A 24,043-nucleotide genomic window follows, 5' to 3' on the forward strand; every position below is an offset into this window, starting at 1 on the left:
AGGTGAAGACCTATTCTTTTTACTCAGGTTTATCTTCAAATCAGTTTTCAAGAATCTCTGGAGACATAATATTCATTACTTGCCTCAATTAACTATTTAGAGGTCTATTCTGGGATTGCCCACTCTGTTCACTTCTGTACTCCATTGCCTGACCTGTGATAAGCACTCAACTTTCACCTCAAGACTCCAGTTCTTTGAATGGATGGCTGAGGAAGTTGAACTCTGGACTTCAGTTTCCTCACATTTAAATAAAGGAGTCCAAACTGTCTACTCTAAAATCCAAGTCTCTGCTAATCAAGGAGGTTCCTGTAGTACTCTAGCACATTTTGTTGGTGCTGTAATAACAATAGCACATTTATATTTACTGCTATTTGTAGACATTCTGTATCTATATTGCTTTGTTTAATTCTCACCAAAGTTATATTGAGGAAGTATAAGGCAGTATTTTCCCAAAATGAGCATAGCAATACCTCTGCCCCACCCCATGTTCTTCAGAACCTTGCCATTTCTCATCGACAGATGGAGTCCCCACCCCTCCCTTTGAGTTTGCCTCTATTAATAGAATACACTAGAGGGGACATGACAGGGCTTCCAAGGATGAGCTATAAAAAGGTGAATCTGATATTTTTCCCCCCTTGGGATGCTCACCTTGCTACCCAGCCACCATGCTGGAAGGAGATTCAGGCCATGCGGAAAGGCCACGTAGAGATGTTCCTACCAACAGCGCCCAGATAAGATTTTAGCTGATGATCAGCTTTAGCTACTAACATGGTAGTGAATGAGCCTTTGATTCAAGCCCTCCACATGGAAGTCATCCCAGCTGATGCCAAACAGCACAGGGCCAAGCTCTCCCTACAAAGCTCTCCTTCCAAATCAAAGATTCACTACCAAAATGAATGTCATGTTGTTAAGTCACTAAGTTTTGTGATGACTTATTGTGCAGAAATAGATTACCAGGATAAGGCCAGCAGTATTTTATCTTCATTTTATACAAGAGGAAACTGAGATAAAAAGAATCTATAGGCCAGCCTCTTAAATACTAAGTTATACTGTCACTTAAAAAGTAATTATGGATAGAATGATTAGTCACTGATGCACAGCCATATTTATTCCATTTGCTGTTTTATAGTGCTAACAAAATTATTTAATATACCGTATATTTTTACATAATTTTCACGTAATCACATGCAATTTCTCCAATAAATCATGTTACCAATTTAGAAAAGGAAGAAAAGATGCCTTGCATAAGAAAAGAGTGTCTTGGCCTCTTCTGCTTGTACTTTCCAAAAATATAAGAAATTGAAATTTTACTGCTGGGACACACAATTTATAAGAACTTGACTCGAAATTTTTTATATCGTATCTATAAAACCCTCTTTGAGGAACATATTAAGACTGAGAGTCAGGGTTCTGCCAATGAAGAAGAATTATGATAGAAGCAAATAGGCATGGTATCTAAAATACTCATTTTTTTGTTTTAAAGTTTACAGCATAATTATATACTTTGAAGCAAGAAGAATGTTGGTGGAAAAGTCTTATTTAAACCCTGTCTGAGTTATATTGTGTGAAAAATGTTTCACTTTGCAATGGCTAAAAATTATTTAATCATTAAAATCCTACCAGATAATATTATAACATGCAAATCAAAGACCTTAATAGACCATTCTAATTAGTAATGGCCATTAAAATACTCACCTTCTCTCCGGGAGACAACTTGCTTTTACAGACCCAAATGAAGCTGCACAATACATACAAATTTCCTTGGGACAAAACTAACCCTGTTGTTGAATGCTTTTCTTAGAATTAAAAACTTCAAAAAATATGTCAAATCATGGGTCATGATTGGTGTTTCTGCATATGTTGAGTTTCATTCTATAGTTTTACAAATTTCTGTTATGTGTATATATAAATATAAAAATAAATGTATACACATATTTTTTTCCCAAATCATTGATTCAAGAAACTGACATTTTTTTTCCACGTCCAAAAAGAAAAAAAAGCCATTGGGGACTTGAAACCCTCACAAAAGCAGCTGGCAACTCTACTGGGAGCCAAAACAGAAAGGAGGGGCTGAGTTTTGTGACACTGCAGTTGGAATAAAATGATGTGTTTTCCTTTGGAGGACAGCACACAGTCAAGACCACTGGCAGTAGGCAGTTTCTCTTGGCTCTGTGCCTAAACATATAAAGCCCTCCAAGGGCAAGGGTGCTTCCTGTTGACCACTAGCCTAGATCTAGAACAAAATGTTTGCCTGATAACTAATTAATATGAATTAATAACTAGTTAATACAAATCAAGCTCTGTTTCAGAAGCTGGGAACTCAGAGATAAGGTTCAAAGAATAATCTTGACCTCTAGGAGTACAGAAGAGCAACAGTATCCGTGGCCACTGAGTACTTAGTCTTACTGAGTACTTGGTCCCACTGAGTACTTGGTCCCACTGAGTACTTGGTCCCACTGATTATGGTTAAGTAGCTGCGTTCCACGCTTCTCCCACCTGGGCCCTTTTTGGCATGATCCTCCCCTCAGCCATCTGCTGTGCTTGGTTAAAGACCTAGAAATGGAATTGTAGCCAAAAATAGAGGAATTAAACTCTGGGCCTTCCGGGATCTTTGCTCACCCCACCCCCAACACTCTTTCTGACACATGAAGAGGCAAGGAAGATGTTCCATATACAGAAGGCTCTTCTGTATCCATCCATGATCTGCTCTGTGCTCCTTTTCCTACGTTCCCTGACTGCCAAAGCCAACTTTTCTCCCATGAACATTTTTATTTAACCTGCAGGGAAATTTTAATAGTGCAGAGGATTCCAATATTAGAGATACTCCAGCCTGGGTTAGACAACTGAGAGGCATTTGAAGCTTTTGAGGACCTCTCCTCCAAATGTCCTTCTCTGTGAAGGACCGTGCTCATGAGGCAGTGCTCATGAGGAGTCCCTTTAAGAGGACACTGCCTAAGGGGATCCTGAGTCCCACTTGCCACAGCTAGGAGCTAAACTACCTTGTCTGGCCTTATCAGCAAATTGATGGCCAGAGCAGTAAGCGAAACTGCTGCTTTGGATGAAGTACTGAGGAGGCTTGGTCATTGCAGAGTCAATAGTCCCTCAAAGAGTAGAAGTCAGTGATCTCAGATGGAAGTCACATTGTGAACACAGAGCAGACCCCACAATGAGAACAACCCTACTGAATAAGGACTGATCTCAAGGGCAGACCTCCAATGACCAAGGGAGACACAGTACTAACCTTTGCAGCCAGAGCTTAGTTGGGGCTGGGGTTTGTCCTGTGTCCTGTAGGAGATTTGAAAGCATCCCTGACTCCATCCACTAGATGCCGGTGACCAGGACTAGTTTCACAGGCAGGTGACAAGTTAGTTATATTGGGCCCCAAACTCAGAAGCTCTCTCCGTTTGGTCTCATTCTCTGCTGTTGCCATCTTGAAATTCTTACTGATCTTACTTTTGAATTCATGTTTTGGAAGTGAAATTTGGTGGGACAATGGAACCTATGCCTATGCAGAAGAGCAGCATGCAATATGTCATTCCCTCCTGTTTATTTGCACACACATATGTCTTTGTAATGCCCCATGAGCACAGAAGTCCAGTGGCTCCATGCGGCATATGAGTTTAAGACTTGAAGACTTGAGTACAGTCTTCCTCCATATCTATGGTGTCTGCATGCACAGATTCAATCAACAATGGAGAGAAGAAAACATTTGGAAAAAAAATGTGTCTGTACTGAACATGTAGTCTTTTCTTCTCATCATTTTACAAAAGGGACTGGAGTATCTGCAGATTTATATAGCCAAGGAGGATTCATTCCTGTGGAAAAGCTTTTTTTTTTTTTTGTAAAAAGAGAAAAGGATAATTTGGAAAAGTGGTTGACTTCATAATACAAGGTAAATGTGTGGCATCTACAGCTGTGTAAGGGTTGAGGGGAGGCATCCTTTCTGTTTGAACCACGACTTGCTTGGAACACAGAAACAAGATACTGACATTTGAAGAAACATGAACGATCAACTGACCCTATCATCTTTTTTGCTCTTGTTGCTTCCCTGTATTAACTAACCATTTACAATGCAATTGACACAGAGGAAAAGGAAGAGTACCCTGTAGTTCCTTTTCTTTTCAATCTTTGCTGACTCATCAGTAAGCAGAAAGTAGAGCATGTTGGTAGCATATGCAAATCAAGAAGTGAAATAAACACAGTTCAGTCAGTTTGTGCAGCATTTCCACGGTTCTAGTACGAAATACATCTGCATATGTGCAAGCTATGAAACTCAAATTGTAGAATTTTGTGATTCATCCTATGATCTACAATTTGCAATTAAAACTAGTATTGCACAGTATTAAGGTGAATGATAAAACTTATGCTAATAATTAAAATTTAGAATTTCTTTTTTACTTAGAAAAATATTAAGTAGAAAATTTAAAGCACCACGATAAGTCAAGAGAGGGAGACCAACAGAAGAAAGGAAATGTCCTTTATGTAGCTGTATCTTTAATGGCATTTTGTCCTGATTTTTGAACAAGGGCCTTACATTTCCATTTTGCACTGAACTCTGCAAAATAAGAGCTGGCCCTTCTGGTAACACCACTCAATTGTGACAAGTGTAAATATCACCAGACTTTGCCAGATGTTCTTTAGAGAAGGGAGGGGCAGGAGAGACAAAATCACCTCTGGTGAAGAACCACTGCACTGGACAGTGTGGACTCTGCCACAATCTCCAATTGTGTTGTGGAGGCCAAGTGCGAAAATCCTGTAGAGTCTGCAAAATCCAAATGCTGTCACGAGATGCTAAGGCTTAAGATCCTTTTCTGAAATTATGGCACCTCCCATGGTGAAGAATGATTAGAGAAGGATGTGCTAGATCACTTTCTTTTGTGAAAAGAGAAAAGGATAATTTGGAAAAGTGGTTGACTTCATAATAAAAACCGTAGGTGGTTTCTCAAGCAAATCAAGTTTAAGAAAGTACATTATTTAACACAACAGAGAAACAAATTCTCTTAAAAAACAGCACCCCTGGATCCCTTGGAAAGTTCAGATAGTTCAATTCAGACACTATGGCTTCAGGCTATGTAGATCTTTAGTGATGCAGTGAAATACAGCAATTCAGCCAGGCATGGTGGCTCATGCCTGTAATCCCAGGGGCTCAGGAGGCTGAAGCAGGAGGATTGAAAGTCCAAAGCCATCCTCAGCAATTTAGCAAGGCCCTAAGCAACTTAGCAAGACCCTGTCTTAAAATATAATATTTAGAAAAGGGCTGGGGATGTGGCTCAGTAGTTAAGCACTCCTGGGTTCGATCAGAGAGAGAGAGAGAGAGAGAACAATCAATTCAGGAGCTGCAACACCAGATAGCTCAGTTGCAGCATGGGTTCATAGCAAAGGCTGATAAATGCCTAAGAAGAAACTTAAATACAAAACTATAAATTCAATGTGTATGTAATGTGTAGTTCATTAAACACATTTTACAGTAAGTTTCTTTTTGAGTCATGATTGCCACTCTATATGATAAGAAAAACAGATTATTATTACTATTCCATAATTAGGTAGACCAAGGCTCAGAAAGACTAAGCAACTTTTCTCAAAGAGCAGATAAGTAGAAAAGCATTCTATCAAATTCAAATTTCTGATTGCAAGTCATAATTCATATATTGACTTGGAATTGTATTTTAAAGATGTGAAGATATTTTATATATATATAACTCTTATTTGAATATATATGGATTTTTTCCTCACCTTTTACAGCAGTACCACAAACCTGTGGGCAATTCAATTCTAGAAGTCTCAAAACAAAGTGAGCCATTTAACAAATTAAATAATGTTAAATATTTATTTCGGGATGATGCATCATATAGATACTCTATAAATAATAAATATCCTGTTTTTATTTAACCATACATAAATTGCTTCCATGTCAAATAATTTTAAAATAAACCTTGAGCCTAAGGGAAAGTTGATTCAAAAACATGTATCAATTATTTCCTTCTATGTTTGAAATTTGCAATGATATGGGTTTCTGAAATGTGGAACCAAGACACTGTCCCTATTTCTCCATTCAACCAAGATTATTATCCAAATGAACATAAAATGCTGCTTAGAATGTAATTGATGAGGATATGCCTGAACACATATCTAGTGAGTTCTATTTTATTCCTTATTCCCCTCTGACATCTTATCCATCTAAAAGTCATGCCTGTGAGTAATAGCCAGACAAGAGAATACTGTTACTAAGGTCCTCCGTGCAGAACCAAGGTGTCCCTCCAGGGGGCTCTTGTCTCCTAGCCCCTATATTGGAGGACTCTGCTAGTTCATATGTCCCCCGCCTAACCATCAAGACAGGACCCAACTCCCTGAGAGTTTGCAAACCCTCTTGCTGCTTGATGAATGTGATTCTCCTTGCATGAGTTCTATGATCATGGAATGATTGAGATTTCCCCATGAATAAGTGGGACAAGATGACTCCTATATCTAAAGAATGATGATCTTACAGAGCCATCAATGACAAGTGTGTTCCTCTAACTAGCGGAGGACCTGGGGGCAAGGGCTCCATGTAAGAAGCAGGGTTAAAATTGTCTCTTGGTTTTTACTTTAATGGGAAGACCTTAAGGTAAAAAGAAAGATGACCAAGTGTTCATTCATTCATTCATTCATTCATTCATACAACATGTGCCAAGCACATGTAAGTACTAAGAAGAGATACACAAAGAGCAGAAGCAGAGAATCAGACAAGCAGCCTGCCTGTTGTTTGAGGTTAGATCAGTGCTTCACAGCTCAATGCACAATCAACCACCAGGAGAACTTTAAAGAAATACTTACCATTAGGGTAGAACCTTATATAGATTGTACAACCTCCCAGTCTTCACTGATTCCAGTTTCTCAGGTGATTTTAATGTGTGGGCAGGATGGAGAACCCCTAAGTCACAGCACAAATAGTATTGGGGTGATCTGGAGTAAGGACTGAAGTACAAAATATCTCTGATGACATCAAAATCTTGAGCCTTTTGAGAAATTTGTAAGCTAATTTTCTTTGGGTGTTCTTGTTCTTCTAGTGTTTAATAAAATTCTGCCTCAGCTATGCTTAGAGAAATTAAGAAAAATATTTGTCTATCCATGCTGGAGGCAACTCTTTAAAGGGAGTCTCACTTACCCTTGTCCTGACCTGATAGTGGCAATGGTCATTAAAGGGAGATGACATCAAGCAGAAGATAACTTCAGGAACCAGAGTCAGGGCCCAAATATAATGCACCTGCTCCCCTTAGATTGTCTCTTCTCAGATCTATGATATGTACCTTCATCGTGGGCATTTTTATTGTCACTTAAATGTATTATAATATATTTCTTTACAAAGTTCATTTATGCACATAAAGTACATAATAAAAAGGATTTTCTTTCTCTTTCAGAAGTCTCTCTCTCTCCACCCCACACTCCAGCATTCACACACATGTGGTCAAAAGGTTCTAGGGCCTGTCTGTGAAGAGGGTAGCTCTATAAGATCAAGGTTCTATCCATCCTCCAAGTGTTGACTCTCCAAAAAGAATCAGATCCAGGGCAAGAGAGTCACTTTCTCCCCCAGAAGCAGTGACCATTCCTCCTCTCCAAACCCCTTGACTCTTTGCCCTTCAATCATAGAACTCTAACCCTTTGATATACTATATATTGAAACCACAGTGCCTACTACCTAGCAGAGTGTGTAAGTCACAGAAGATAAGCAATGAATATTTACTTTTAAAAATGAATGAAGTTATCTAACGTATTTATCCCCCCATGCCACTCTCCTATGTATAGCCTTACCTGATATCCCCAGCCCCATTCCCAGCAAGAAAGCTATGTGTCCTTCCACAAGTGCTATGGTATAGATATGTGATGTCCCCCTAAAAGCTCATATGTTAGTACAGAAATGTTTAGAGGTGAAATTGTTAGATTATAAAAACAATAAACCAATCAATGGTTTAATCCCTTTAATGGTTTGATTGTTTGAAATGACTACTGTACTGCATGGTAACTCTAGGCAAGAAGAGGCATGGCTAGAGAAAGCTGGTCACTGGGGGTATGTGGTTGGGAACTAGTTTTTATCCCTGGATTCTTGTGCTTTTTCTCTGCCTCCTGGATGCCATGAGCTGAGCAGCTGCCCTCCACCACATCTTTCTTCCATGATGTTCTGCCTTACCTCAGACCCAGAGTAATGGAGACGGCCATGGACTTAACATTTGAAACAATGAGGCCCCAAAACGTATCCTCCTCTAATTTGTTCTTGTCGGGCATTTTAATCACAGAAATGAAAAGCTAACACTCCTGACCAGCAGTGTGTTACCTTTACTGAGAGATCTGCCCCTGTCTAAGGTGACTTGATGGGTGGAGGAGTGGTCATACATAATTTTTATTGCATTCCATTTTAATGGCCAACATGTTCCATGCAACTAGCATTGGCCTCTAGGCACAACAAAGAACGGCAAGATAAGTAGGGATTGTTCTTCTTGACATAAATTATTTTTGAAGTAAAATAACTATTGTTTATTGACTTGCGTAGCATGGCCTGATCATGTGGTGAAGTAATGTATTCTGAAGTATGAGTCAGACTGCAATTAAGGCTATAGGGAACTTCAGGCTAAGCTCCCTGGTTAGTGGTGATTAAAATCTCATCTACAGAACTGAAATAAACACACAATTTCATTTTTTATTCCCACAAAAAATGTAAAATTAAAATGGAAAGACATAAATAAGTGTGCAAGAAGGTTAGAAATAAATTCCATGGAGATAAAAATTAACAACTTTTTTTCTGACAACCCAAGATATGGATTTCACGAAGGCCTCCTGTCTAAATATAAAACAGATCCTTCATACTTGTCCAGAACAGAAATATTGCATTCATAATATGAGAATAGTTCTTGAGTACCATAAGAACTACTTTGCAAATCTGAAAAAAATGTAATTTTTTTAAAGGAATAGAAGGCATTTCTCTTTTGTCTGTTTCTTTCGGCAAATAGATTAGTTGTGACTATTAGGAATATGGGACAGCCCTTCAGCCACAAGTGAAAGAAAGAAGATTCTAGTTTGGCGTGTATAGTGGTAAAGTTGTTCCCTGTTGAAAGAATGCAGGTGACATATCTGGCACACAGTAGGACTTTTTTATATTTTCTTCATCCATTGATGGGCCCCTATGTTGATTCCATACAAGGTCCATGCTCTTTTCTTATTCTCATGTCCTCTGATGTTCATCTCTACAATACAAGTCTTTACTTAGAACTAAGATGCTGAACCTCAAGAGATGTTGCAAATGACCTTTTAGAACATGAGGGGAAGAGGCAGACTCAGAGTCACATAGTAAGTCGGTGTTTTCGGAATTAAACTCCAATTCCCTCCTAATTTCTAGCTAGGGACCATGTTTTTGTTTCACAAAGTTTGTGACTTTCTTCCTAAGAACATCCACATAGAACCAAAGATAATATTCAAAGGATAATGCATGAGGGGTTATGACATAAGATTACAAAATGCAAAATTAGGTCTCAGAAAAATAAAGGATAATGAATGTGAAACAATACCTCAAAATACAAATTTACCCTAAGCAATTAAGTATTAAAAACATAATGCATTATGCCCTCACCAGACAAGCTTCCAGGGCTACTGGGTGCCCTTATGCATACATCTTTATACCTAAATGCATTCAGTTTTTAAATTTAGACAAGATCAGAATTATTCAGATCAGCAAGATGGCCATCTGCTTTCAAGCATGCAGCTGCTAGCCTTTAAACAGCAACTTTCTGTGATTCATAACTTATTCATCCCAGGGTGCACTCAGACATCTGCTTTATCATCAGTTCAGCTTGTCATAGCATTTTGCTTTAAAATTTCATAACCTCTACCCAGGTAACACAGTGATCCAGCAAGTCAGTCTTCTTCCACAGAATGAGCCAAATGTATAGCTCTCCAAGACCAGTGGTCCAAATTTAAGATCATATATATGCATATGTATGCAAAATACACACTAGTAAATATTCCCCTTTAAAACAATAGTATTGGTAATAGCTACCACTTGGTCTACTTTGGGGCAAGCACTTCATCTTTTTTTCTGCTTAACTTTACTTTTTAAACTTTTTTCAGTGACATATATATGAATTATACATGTTAACAGGGTTCAGTGTGAAATTTCAATGCATTCACACAGCAAGAGGTGATCAAATCAGAGAAATTCACATTTTCATCTCCTTATCTTGTCTTTATGGAGCCTGTGAGTTTCTTTCTTCTAGATCTTCATAAAATATAAAACAGATTATTGTGCACTGTAGTCATCCACTGTGCTGTGAAACACCAGATCTTACTTCTTCTATCGAACTTTGTTTCAGTACCTGTTATACAAACTCCCTTTATCTACCCCACCCTACCCTTCTTCTAGTAATCAATTCTACATTCAAGTTGACTTTTTATTAGCTTCCATATAGGAGAGAGAATGTGTGATATTTTTCTTCCTGTGTCTGGTTTATTTCACACACAATGCCTTAGAGTTCCATTCATTTCGATACAAATGATAGGATTTATTTTTATGAAAAATATTCCATTGTGTACGTGTACAATATTTTATCTGTTCATCTGTTGATGGGCACCTGTATTGATTTCATATCTTTGCTATTATGACTAGTAGGCTCTTCTTCTTTATCTTCATTACTATTCTGGAAAATATATATCATGATTTTTTTGTTTTACAAATAAAATGAGCAAATCAGCAATATTGGATAATTTATCCAAGGTCATTAAGTGTGGAAATGGCAGGAATGAGTTGTTTGTACCCAAGTCTATCTCTTTCCAAACTCAAGCTTCTGTAACAATCAACTTCAATTCATATTTGAATTGCTATGGAATAACTGAAGTCTTCTCAACCCCTCTATACAGACAGAATATACCTATCTCTATGCCATGTATTCTCAATCCAAGAAAGTTTCTGCCTATGGCATTTAGTTAATTAAAAATGTCTTAAAAACAGTAAAGCACTGTGCACACTCACAGAACTTTGTTCTAGAGAACTTTTGGAATGGATACATTCTTTTAGTCTCCATCACTAAGAGGGCAGCCTGGGTGGATGAAGAATCCAGGAAGTGTGCAGGAAAACAGAGAAGAGAGTTCATTTCTCTGTGATGAGAGAGACGAGTGCCTGGTCTACTGTTACTTGGAAAAAGTGCTTCCTATACAGAATATTCTCTCCAAAGGAAACCAGTTTTATCAAGTATTATTACAAACTATTGCTTCCAATTGATTTAGTTAATTATGTTTTTATAGGAAATAAGTAGATCCAAGTTCAAATCTTGGTTCTGTGACCTAAAATTGGTCAGGCCTCCGAGCCTTCACTGTTATTATTTGGAAGAAAAGAATGACACCCTTTGTACTGTCTTAAAAAAATATGTAAGAGACAAACTGGATGGCATGAAAAGAAGATAATGGTATATTGTGTAAATAATCATCTCAAAAAGTAATATGCGTGTCAGGATAATGTTGTGTTAAAAAGGAGAGATATATATTCATAGAGACAGCCTGGGAAGTTATATAAAACATTCATATTACTGCTGTATTATAGAGTGAATTATTTATTTGTTTTGGTTATCTATGTTTTCTAAAATTTCTAAAACAATAACAACACAAATTTTCAAATGATAAAATTAATTTAAATGATAATAAAGAATTAGAAAAAAAATACTTATTATAGGAGAAATATATCTAAGCAGTTCTGTTGGTTTTGCATTGCCATAGCCAAAATACCTGAAAATAACAACTGAAAGATGCAAAAGGCCAGGAGCTATAGTGCAAACCTGTAATTACAGTGGCTCTGAAGGCCGAGGCAGGAAGACTGTGAGTTCAAAGCCAGCCTCAGCAATTTAGCGAGGTCCTAAGCAACTGAGGGATAAATAAAATACAAAATAGAGCTGGGGATGTGACTCAGTGATTCAGTGCCTCTGTACCAAATTGCCAGTACCAAAAAATAAAAATAAAAAAGGTGGAAAAGTTTACTCTGGGTTCACAGTTTCAGAAGTTTGCCTGCATGGTTGGCTGACTCCATTGATCAGGACCCAAAGTGAAGGAAAAAATTATGGCATAACAGTATGGTAGAGGAGCACTGCTCAACTCAGGACAGCAAAGAAGCAGGGAGAGAGCAGCCAAGGGCAAGATAAGTCCAAAGCCATGCCACCAGTAATTCAGTTCCTCCATCCATGCCCTACTGGTGTCTACAGTTATCTACTGGTAGCCTATTCAAATTATTAATCCATCAAGTGGATTAATCCACTGATTAGATTACAGCCCTCATGATCTAATGATTTCAATTCTGAATTGTCTGACACATGAGCTTTGAGGGAGAGGCACCTCAAACCACAACAGCAATCAATATAACCAATGTAAACCACCTTTAAAAATCTACATCTAATTAAAAAAACAAGACTCAATAATATGCCACATAAAAGAAACCCACACTGATTAAAATTAAAAGGTAATTTAAAAGCAAAATGATGAAAAATGATATGTAACTTATTCTCATTAGTCACAGTTGTTATGTTCTAAAATGTTGCAAACAATGAATCTTAAATATGGAACCTTTGCTCACAGGGAAAATGCAGTTATATCCTGGAAGTCCCTATCACAATATTTTTATCAATTGATCAACATAACCTTGAATTACATATGTTTCTCTTTAAAGTAATCTATGCTATTTGTTTATCATTGGACTCACAGCCAATAGCATTGTAACTCAGGCCATATAATGCAGCCTCTCTATACATGTATTTTCTTTATAAGGCACAACACACCTGTCTTGGGATTAGGAACACTAGACAGCACCCAAGCTTGAAATCACCAACAGAAAGCATAACAATGTGAAAAACATGGCATTAATCAAGTGTGAAGCCACACTTATTTACAGTATAAGAGCTGAAACACCAAGGGAGAGTGTTCAACTTCAGCTGGGAATATACATTTGGAGTGACTCAAATTTTTGGCCACTCCGCACATGCCTGAGAGTGACAGAATGTTTTAGTTACAACTAAATTTTAGTGAGTAGAAAAATTCCCATACATGGAATCCTCAAATAATGACAACCACAGATCAAAAACAAACCTGATTATTATCAGTCAAAATAGACTTCAGAACAAGGTCAGCAGTGATAAGAGGGATACTACCTAATGATCAAAGTATCAGTTCACCAAGAAGACACAACAATCTTAAATGTATATGTACTAAATAAGAGAGCTAAAATAAGTCCGAAAGAGATGAAAGAAAAATGGCCAGGCATGGTGGCACACACCAGTAATACCAGGTACTTGGGAGACTGAGGCAGAAGGATCACAAGTTTGAAGCCTGCCTGGGCAACATGGTGAGACTTTTGCTCATAATAATTTTTTTAAATGGTAGGAGATCAGGGCTGGGATGTAGTTCATGGGTAAAGAGCTTGCCTAGCAAATGTGAGTCTTTGGGTTTAATCCCCAGGTTAGAAAGGAAAGGAGGGAGGGAGGGAGGGAAGGAGGGAGAGAGAAAGGAAGGAAGGAAGGAAGAATGGATCCACAATTTTTGCTAAATGCTTCAGCATTCCTTTCCTAGTAATCAATAGAATAAGCAGGCTGAATATCAGCTAGTATATAAAAGAAGAATCCACCAAAAATAGCAGAGTGTACATTCTTCCAAAGTGTACGTGACGCATTCACCAAGGTAAACCACATTATGGCCCATAAACATATCCTACCAAATTTATAACAGTTGAAATAATAGAAAGTTTGTTTTCTAACCATAATGAAAATAAGCTAGAAGTAAATAACAGAGAGATATCTAGGTAATTCCCAATCAACTGAAAATTTAAAATGTCCTTTAAGTAATCCACTGTGGTGAGAAAGAAACCTCACTTACAATCTATATCAAAAAAACAAAAAAAGAAACACCTAAAAATAAATTTAATCAAGGAAGTGAATGATGTCTACAATATTACAACAGAAATTACCAATCACTGATGAAAGAAATTAAAGAAGACACAGACAGAAAAAAAATGGAAAGCCTTCCCATGTTCATGGATTGAAGCAATTAATATCATTAAAATGTCCATACAACTCAAAAGTGATCTAAAGATGCAATGCAATTCCTGTAACAATAGCAATCACATTCTTTACAGAGCTATAAAAAACACTTTTACAATTTATATGGAGCCACAAAGGACCCTGATTAGCAAAAGAAATTCTGCACCAAAAGAACAGGGATCACTATACCTGACTTCCAAACAGTACAAAGCTGCAGTAATTAAGACAGCATGATACTGGCATAAAAACAGACACACAGACCAATGGAACAGAATAGAGGTCAAAGAAATATATTTATAGTCAACTAATTTTTGATAAAGACACCCAGATCATACATTGGAGAAAGAGCAGTCTCCTCAAAAAATGATCTGAGAAAATTGTATATCTGTATGCAGAAAAATGAATCTAGACCCTACCTATCGCTGCATACAAAAAATAAACTCAAAATGAATTAAAAACTTAAAATATAAGACTCAAAACCATAAAACTGTGAAAGAAAACATAGGAAAAAGACTTCAGGACATTGATCTAGGCAAAAAATTTTCAGTATATGATCCCAAAAGTATTCACAGAAAAACAAAACTTGACAAGTAAGATTATATTAAAATAAAATAATTCTTCACAACATAATAAACAAACAACAGAATGAAGAGACAACCTACAGAAATATTTGGAAGCTATTTATGTGATCAAAAATTAATATCCAGAATATATAAGGAAATTTAAAAACTCAATAATCCAAAACAAATACTCCAAATTAAAAATGGGCACATGATCTAATTAGACATTTCTCAAAAGAACAAACACAAATGGCCAACAAATATATTTTAAAATGTTTGATATCATTAGCCATCAGGGAAATGCAAATGAAAAACCAATAAGATATCATCTCATTCCAGTTAAAATGGCTATTATCAAGGGGCTGCGGAGGCCCTGGGTTTGATCCCCAGCACAACACACACACACAAACACACACAAAAATGACTATTATCAAAAGGCAAAAAATAACAAATGCTGCCATAGATAATGTAGAAAACTAAACTGATACACTGTTGGGAATAATATGAATTAATACAGACATTATGGACTATGGTATAGAGATTCCCCAGAAAATGAAAAGAAAATCTATCACATCTGGGTGTATATCCAAAGGACATGAAATCAGCATATCAAAGAGATTCCTACACTCACATTTATTGCAGCATTATTCACACTAGCTAAGATATGGACTCAATCTAGATGCCCTTTAGAGAATGAATAAAAGAAAATGTGGCAAAAACATACAATGGAATACCATTCAGCCATAAAAAGAATGAAATTCTTGGAATTAGGACAAATTATATTCCATGCTTGTATAATTATGTCAAAATGAACTTTAATATTATGTATAACTAAAATGAACTAATAAAAAAGAATAAACTCCTATCCTCAGAAAAAGTGGAAATTAGAGGACATTATGTTAAGTGAAATATGCTGGACACAGAAAGATACAACGTGTTTCTCTCTGATACGTGGAAGCTAAAAAAAGCCAAACTGAATATAGAATTGTGCAGGCTAGGAAGGGTGGAGAGGGAGGCAGATAGAGGGAAGTTGGCTAATGAGTACCAAAACACAATTAGACAGATGCATTAAGTTTCAGTGTTCCACAGTAAAGGGGTAATTATGGTCCATAATAACCTTTTACACATTTTGTGAAAAATTAGAAGAGAGGTACTCAAAGTCTCCAAACACAAGAAAATGATGAAAAGGAAATGTTAACTATCCTGATTTAATCAGTACATCTATATTAATGTGTTAAAAATGTCACACTATAGCCCATAGAAAAGTAAAATTATTAAAAAACAAAAATTTTAATTGTTAATAAAAATTTTTTAAATCAACCAGATATGAATTACAGATCTAAGTGTAAAATTATAAAGCTTTGAGAAGAAAACATGAGAAAAAAATTGTTAGCACCTGAGATTCAACAAAACTTCTTAGGTCATCAAAAGTAAAAAAAAAAAAAATGATAGACTATTGAAAGTAAAAACTTTTACTCTGATAAAAGGTAGTGTTAAAACATGAAAAGTCTAGCGACAAAATGGGAGAAAATATTTGCAAATCATATGTCTCAAAACTTAACCTTATGAAAATAAACATTCTCCCAGGAAATAGACAAAAGTTTTGAACAGATCATGCACCAAAGAAATTATACATATGGCAAATAGACTCCTGAGAATAAAGGTCCACAATCATTAGTCATTAGGGAAATGCAAATTAAAACCACAGGGAATATCATTACACACCTATTAGAATGAGAAAGTTGCAGGACAGCTAGAACTCTCATAAATTGGTGGAGGTAAAAATGGTACAACTTTTTGGAGAGCAGCTAAGTTCGCACTTATGAGACTCAGCAGTCCCAAGTCTATGGTATTCTCCAAAGACAAATGAAGTCTGTGTTCACATGCAAATGTATAGGAATATATCACTCAACAAAAACTGGAAACAACCTAAATGGCTTTGGGTATATCCACACAATGGCATACTACTCAACAACAAAAAGCAGAAAACTTTTGATCCATGTAACACATTATACTGAGTGAAATAAGCCAGTCTCCAAAGATCACACACTATGTGTCACGTTCTGATTTGTTACACCCCACAAATTCATGTGTTCAAACTCCTAAAATGATGGTATTAAGAGATATGGCCAGTGGGAGATGATGACATCACTAAGCAGAGTTTTCATGAAAAGGATTAATGCCCTTATAAAAGAAGTTTATGAAAGACCCCTCACCCTTCTGCCATATGAGTCTACAATGAGAGATGGCTGTCTATGAGGAAGCATATTTTTCCCAAACAGTGAATCTGTTAGCACCTTGGTCTGTCTTGGACTTCCTAGCCTCAAGAACTGTAAGACATAAAGTTCTCTTATTTGTAAACCATCCAGTTTATGGTATTTTGTTGTAGAAGCTCCAATGGACTAAGATCCGGTTTCCAATCATATGATATTTGTGTGTGTGTGTGTGTGTGTGTGTGTGTGTGTGTGTGTGTAGGGCTGAACTCAGGGACACTGTACCACTGAGCTACATTCCCAGCCCTTTTTTATTTTGAGACAGGGTCTCACTAAGTTGCCCAAGTTGGCCTCAAACTTGCCATCCTCTTGCCTCTGCCTCCTGAGTAGCTGAGATATAAGCATGCATCACTATGCCTAGCCTGGAAACGCAACTCATTAGGAAGAGAAAACCAGTCAGTGGTTGCCAGAGGTTAGGGGTTGGGGGATGGATTTGATGACAACATATAACATGAAAAAAATAATTCAGTGCAATGAAATTTGCTCTGTGATCCTTACATAAATCTATAATACATGTATTAAAATTAATAGACCTATGTGCCAAAAAGATCAATTCTACTGTATATAAAATTCTTTTAGTAATAAATTAATAAGTTTTTAAAAAGCTAGGCTAGCAGAAGAGGATTTATTGAGTTGGCAGACTATAAACCCAGCAAAGACATTCTGCTATATAATTTATTCATCAATCTCTCAGGAAACCTTGCAATAAATACTTTCTTAATATCTTTGATAGCTTTCTCTAGAAATATTTGTGCTAAGTCCTCTTCACACTAAGTTTAGATGTTAGGGTTTGCCTAATTGCTTATGATTACAGCAATTATAATTATGCCCTCATGAAATTCTTCTCATCATAACTTGCCTAATTTATATACAAAAAAAATTAACTTTTTTGCTGACAAAGCATTTGACTTGAAGTAAATCCAAAGCAAGTTATATATATATATATGAGAGAGAGAGAGAGAGAGAGACAGAGACAGAGACACAGAGAGAGAGAGAGAAGAACACTTGTCCACAGAAAGGTGCATTAATCCCTGAAATACATGCTAATTGTTGGGGGAAACGGGGAACTGCCCAGAGATAAAGCAACCTCTGTCCTCACTTTTCATTTAATTTTCTATTCTTAATTAGCCCCTCCTTCAAGCATGAGTTACTAATCTGATTGTTCAGAGTCTAGAATTCTTTGGGAGAAACTGTGGCACTAAAAAGACATTTGTAATTGTGAGCATATCTGCTTTCTCCTCCTGGAATTAGGCCAAGAAACACTCTGACTTCTCTTGTGTACTTCGTCAACTTTAAAATCAACAGTGAGTGATCTTTCTTCCTTTTTACCACTTACCTATAAATAGAAAAGAATGTTTTGCTTCACCCACTCCATAAACAAAAGCAACAGCACCACAAGAGAAGGCCAGTCCTCTCCTCTCCACGGTTTTTATTTCTCCCTAAATGGAAACTTCTGTTATGATCACTGTTAAGATTTGGATGTGAGGTGTCCCTCCCAAAGCTCATGTGTAAGACAACTCAAGAAGATTTAGATCTAAAATGCTTGAGTTCTGAGAGCCTTCACCCTATCAGTAAATTAAACTCCTGACAGAGATTAAGTGAAGTGGTTACTATAGGCAGGTAAGGTATGGATGGAGGAGGTGGGTCATTGGGGGTGTGTCTTTGAAGTATATATGTTGCTTTGTTGAGGAGAGCTATCTCTCTCTCTCTCTCTCTCTCTCTCTCTCTCTCTCTCTCTCTTTCTACTGCAAATGACATAATTTCATTTTTATGACTGAATAAAACTTCACTGTGTATATATACAATATTTTCTTTATGTAATCACGGCTGCTTTCTTCCACCACACTCTTCCCTCATAATGTTCTTGCCTTACCTAGGGCCCTGAGGCATGGAGCTGGCTCTCTCTGGACCAAAACCTCTGAAACCATGATCCCCCAAATAAACTTATGCTCCTAAAATTGTTCTTGTCATGTCTTTTGGTCACAGCCCTGAGAAAGCTGAGCAAAACAATCACACACTAAGTAAACTGGGACAATTTAGTATTATAAATGGAAGCAAAAATATTTCTCTGCATTGGTTGTACTGCCCTTCTTTTAACCCTCATGACATAAATGTAAATTTTCTCATATTGCTCTAGAAATATTTTACCATCAGTTTTGGGAAATGGCAGGTGGAAGAATAAGGGGAGATTTAGAAAAAGAAAGCAGGCCTCATTTTAGCCTTTAGCCTAAGCCATCTGCTTCAACTTAGGTTAACCTCTATTTTTGAGGTACTTACAGAGAAATTAACCGTGCTTTATTCCTCATTTAACTGTGATTAATTTTGTATAGATTTCTTAGAGGGAAGAAGTAATAAGTGATAGGCTTCAGGTATCTAAATCCTCAAAAAAAAGTAACAGTTATGGGTCCTTAACTTTAAAGAGTTTAAAAATTAGTATGCACAAAATTAAAATCCTCCTAAAATACAATGCCTACTAATGATGTAAGAGAGAGGAAAGGTATAGAATTGACTTGTCTGCCCTACACAAACTAGAAACCATTCAAAGATCCTGCTCAACTTAAGCTCCATTCCTTAAGTCCTTAGACTAACTGAAACTCAAGACTGCAAATATATTTTAGAACATATGTTAAGCATGAACTTCAACTAGGGTAACATAGAGTCCCATTCAAATTCTCCCTTGTTTCCTTGTATTTCTGAAACGAAGCTTGCTATATGAATCTTCATCGCTATTCACCTTTGCCTTTAAGACAAGCTTAGAAAACCATTCAAAAACAGGCCATTTAGCTGAGGCAAGGCCAGAATTATACCTCAGGGTTCTTGCTTACTTTTGCCAAAATCCCAAAATCTACAATGTGTTTTGAAAAAGACAGTACCCACTGACCCAATTTTATAAATAGCTCATTGCTAATTTTATTGCTAAATTTATCCTTTTATTAATTTTGGAATGATTTTAGCACATGGTCTCTTTTTTCCCTTCCTGAATGTTAGGTTAGCTTGGAGCAAAGCTGTGGAAGAGTATTCCCCTGAACCAGTACAGAACATCTGGATTCCAAGATTATAGAGATTTAGAAGAATGATATGCTAGAAGTGAGAGAATAGTGCCTAAAATCTGTCAGACTTCAAAAGCAACTCATTGTTCTCATTTTCCTTTGGAATTATGTCACTATATAAGTTAGAACACATGAGCTGTTAGTAGGAATGTAAAATAGCATAATATTTTAGCACTCTGTTCTTATTGCCCCAAAATGCAATAGAGGTTCCAAGGAAACCTCAGAATTGAAGAAATGTTTCAAAAATTGTTAACAGGTTTCTTTTGTAGATTTCTGTGCCTATCCTATATAAGTTGATTAATGCCTTTTGGGGGTGGTTATAGGGGATTGAACCCAGAGGTGCTTAACCACTGAGCCACATCCCAAGCTCTTTTCTATATATTGTTTAGAGCAGGGTCTTGCTAAGTTGCTGAGGGCCTGGCTAAAGTGCTGAGACTGGCTTTGAACTCACAATCCTCCTGCCTCCACCTACTGGGATTACAGACATATGCCACCACACCCAGCAATTAATGCCATTTTTGACAGGAATCAGTTCTACTTTCCCCCTACACCAACAAACAATAATACCAAACTTGAAAGTAAAATAGAAAAGTAAAGTGCTGTCCCAATTACTGCTTGAATCAAGTTGGCCCTCTCCAAATATTCCCCACTTTTCATTACATTATCCTTTATCCATGATCATGCTAATAAAAAAAAATGCCCCACACTATCTCCTATTTCAGAAGTAGAAGGATCTGATTTGCCTTTGGCTACATCCTAGCTGAACCAAAAAGCATCCATTCCTGTAGTCAAGGAAGCTAGTAGAACACCATGTCAAGTAGAAAGGCTCTGAGGTATGGAGGAAAGAGACCCAACCTTAGGTCAGACAATTCCATCCCTGCCTGGCAGGACTATCCTTGATGGTGATAAAATAGGGATGGTATTCCTTACCTCACAAGGTGATGGGAAGATCAAATAAGAAAAGGAAAGTGTTGAGTGGTTTATAAATGTAACAAAGAGATGCTGTTCTCCAACTTCACTGATCCTGGGTTGATTGAATGTCCTTTACTGTCCAGAATAATTTCTTCTCTTGAGTTATCTAGTTTGGGAGGAGAAGGACTCCTGAGAAATTCCCTAAGACATTCTACTAAAAATCATGACCTGCCTTAAGGCTCAGAAATGACAGAAACTTCAACCTGCTTCCACAGCTAGCATCCTGAAGAGAAGTGGGAAGATAACTTCCTCTTTTCAGATTTTGCTAATTGAATTTTTTTTAAACCAGTCTCAATTCTTTCCTTCTATTTTTTAAAAATTTTTTTCTTAGTTGTAGTTGGACACAGTACCTTTATTTTATTTATTTATTTTTATGTGATGCTGAGGATTGAACCCAGTGCCTTGCACGTGATGTGCTAGGCGAGCGCTCTACCACTGAGCCACAACCCCACCCCCTCAAGTCTTTCCTTTTAAAAATACATTATGTTTTTCCTCCTCGGCTATCTGTGGCCCATGACCATAGCAAATGCAAGCCAACCTTCCGAGGTAAAGACCCATAACAAAGCTAGAGTTTAGCTCGCCTACTCCTCCCCACTCCCTGTTTCCCACCGCAGAAGTTGATGAAAATAGAGCCTAAATCGCGAGATCGAGAGGCAAAAGGAGCGACGGAGAGAACTTTTTTTTATCTACCAGACAGAGTGGAACGTTAAAAATGACCAGGCTTTCCCCTCTGCTCCCCAACAGCCCCACCTCACTGACGCACACGCACCCAGGTCCTTGCCCCAGTGGAGTGCACCCCCAAACACACGCGCACACACGAGGGTAAGTCTGCCAACCGCAGACAAATCTGACTCGCCAACTTGTAACCCCAGACAGCGGCACAGGGACCAAGGTCCTTCATCACCTGCTCCAAAAGACACCCGCAATCGCCAAGGGCGTCGCAGTAGCAGCCTTTTGTGCTGCAGCCTCGGGCTGGAGTTTTCACCCTTTATTAAAGGTGTCGCTTTTCTGCCCTTCGTCTCACTCTCCCAGACTTCTTCGCCTGCCTGGCCTCATTCTCCTCGGAAGGCCTGGAGGAACCGGGTCACTTTGCCACTTCTGTGGAGGGAGATGAAGTAGCGAAGAAAACTCCCACCGAAGTAGCTGGAAGCCCACTACCCTGCTCCACCTCTCTCACTCCCGCTGTAGGCGCAGGTGCCGATGCTGCTGACGAAGGTCCCAGTTCTCAAGGTGCCTGCGCTCAGATTGGGGTATGGAAGAGCCAGGCGTGAAGCAGAGCGGCGGGACGATGACCAGGGAGGGCTGGAGGTTGCTAGAGGACAGATGGGGCGGGACTGAGGAGAGGGGCGAAGGCTACACGCGGAGGTACTCTCGAGCCCCTCGCGCACTAACAGCGACTCCAAAGGCGCAGATGGGTCCTAAAGTCAAGGCCTTTTCTTCTTATCCTCCTCCCCTTTCTACCCCGCTCCCCGCCTGCACACCTGGGGAAAAAGCAAGGTGCGAATGTACCTGGGGCGAATACCATGATTTCCTTAAGAGAGAAAAACAGGCAGACCGAGGGTGGGAGAAAGGCCAGGAATTGGCAGGATCCGGTGCAGGTGGACGCGCAGGGCGCCGGCGGGCTGCAGGCGGGACGGTCAGCACCTCGGACAGCTCCCCGCCGCGCGATCCCGGGTCGCAGCTCCAGCCGCCGCGGCGCGCTCTGCCTCCACAATGCACTGCTGCGCCCGCAGCCACAGCGGCGGCGGAAGGAGGAGACCAAGTCCCCGCTCAGTTCATCCCTCATTCCTGTGCCAGCCCAGCGTAAGTCGCTGCTTAGGAGCAGAGCACTTCTACCGCATTCATGGGAAGAGGAAGGACGGAAGGAAAAGAGAGAAAGGTAATTGCCCGGCTTCCCGGCAGGGGAACAACTAATTGCTTCTAATTACCTGCTGTCACTCGCCCCGGTGGATGCTGGACTGACATTTAAGATGGGCTTGTCCTTTTTGTTTGTTTAAACTCCATGAGCTTTACTCTAGAGACCGACTCCAAGTTCTCAGACTCGGGCCAGCTCTGAACCGAGGGGTGGAGTCAAGTTAAACCTCAGTCCTTGAGGTCCTTGATTTATCTCTCACAGGAGTCCTTTGCTAGCTTTAAGGAGAGAGCCTGAGAAAGAGAGAATGACTATGAAGAGCTCGAGGAGAACGCCGCTAACAGGCCCTGCTCCCAGATGGCAAATCTGGCTAGGACATCTCCTGATCTTGATCACTTCAGGGAAAGCAGGGTGGGCTAGGGGAGAGGAAAAAGTCCTCCATCAAACCCACACCCTCTACAAGGATGAGCCAAAGGAGTCCCCTTCAAGTGTGCAAACATCCCAGAAACCAACCAAGAAGCATCAGTATTTCTCCTGCCCTCACTCAACTGAAAATTGTGCCCCTTCCATACCCAGTTCTACCCTAAAGACACAGGGTCGTGCCCCACACTCACTTCATGTTCCTAATGCATTGCTCATTTGAAGATGTCTATTCTCCAAGTAATGCTTATGCAGCATGTACAGCCCACATTATATGTCACCCAGCTTGCAAAAGGTCCTTGCAGTTTACAACCCCAGAGTTATGACCACACAAGATCCTCCAGCACACTTTGGGTCCCCCCCCCTACTTTTGTAGCTGAATAGTTTTCCAGGAAAAAAAAAATGTTCAGGATCCTCCCCAATGCTCTGTGGGATTTCTTCACTTGCACCTCTCACTGTAAAATATAGTTATTCTGAAAATACAGCATTTCTTAATAATTTGATAGGAAGCCATAAGTTCTACACTCTTTTGGCAAATATGCAGCATTCAAATAGCCTTGTTGGCACTGGTTTTGTTCAAAGCCATCTGATAAATTAAAAATGCAAATAGTTTTGCAGCTCTTGAACTAGAGTTTGTGTGGAGGCATATGGGCAGCCTCAACAGAACACAATCAGTACTGCTTTTAGCACCTGGCCCAGTACAAACTTGAACAGATGGAGCATGCCTCGGCAGCAAGATGCAAGTCAGTTGATGGGCAGGATAAAGTATGTGTGTAAAGGATGCGATCCTCTTAAAATCTCCAAGTTATACCAAAAGCCAAGGACCAACAATGTTTTACCACTTCTTTGCTTCATCACCAGCAAAGTGTGAAACAGTATT

The 24,043-nt window shown here is 38.6% G+C and overlaps 1 protein-coding gene across 1 annotated transcript in view; it reads right to left on the reverse strand.

Annotated features, from left to right (window-relative positions):
* Akain1 (A-kinase anchor inhibitor 1) overlaps positions 1-23,747 on the reverse strand; it is a 53,214-nt gene extending 29,467 nt beyond the window's left edge. Inside the window, exon 1 of the mRNA XM_048806504.1 lies at positions 22,401-23,747. Coding sequence (XP_048662461.1) covers positions 22,401-22,677 — 277 coding nt within the window. The 5' untranslated portion in view covers positions 22,678-23,747. The remainder of the gene's footprint in view (positions 1-22,400) is intronic.
* Between the last annotated feature and the right edge of the window lie 296 nt (positions 23,748-24,043).

This window comes from Marmota marmota, unplaced genomic scaffold (genome assembly GCF_001458135.2).
Source record: "Marmota marmota marmota unplaced genomic scaffold, marMar, whole genome shotgun sequence".
Taxonomy (NCBI): Eukaryota; Metazoa; Chordata; class Mammalia; order Rodentia; family Sciuridae; genus Marmota; species Marmota marmota.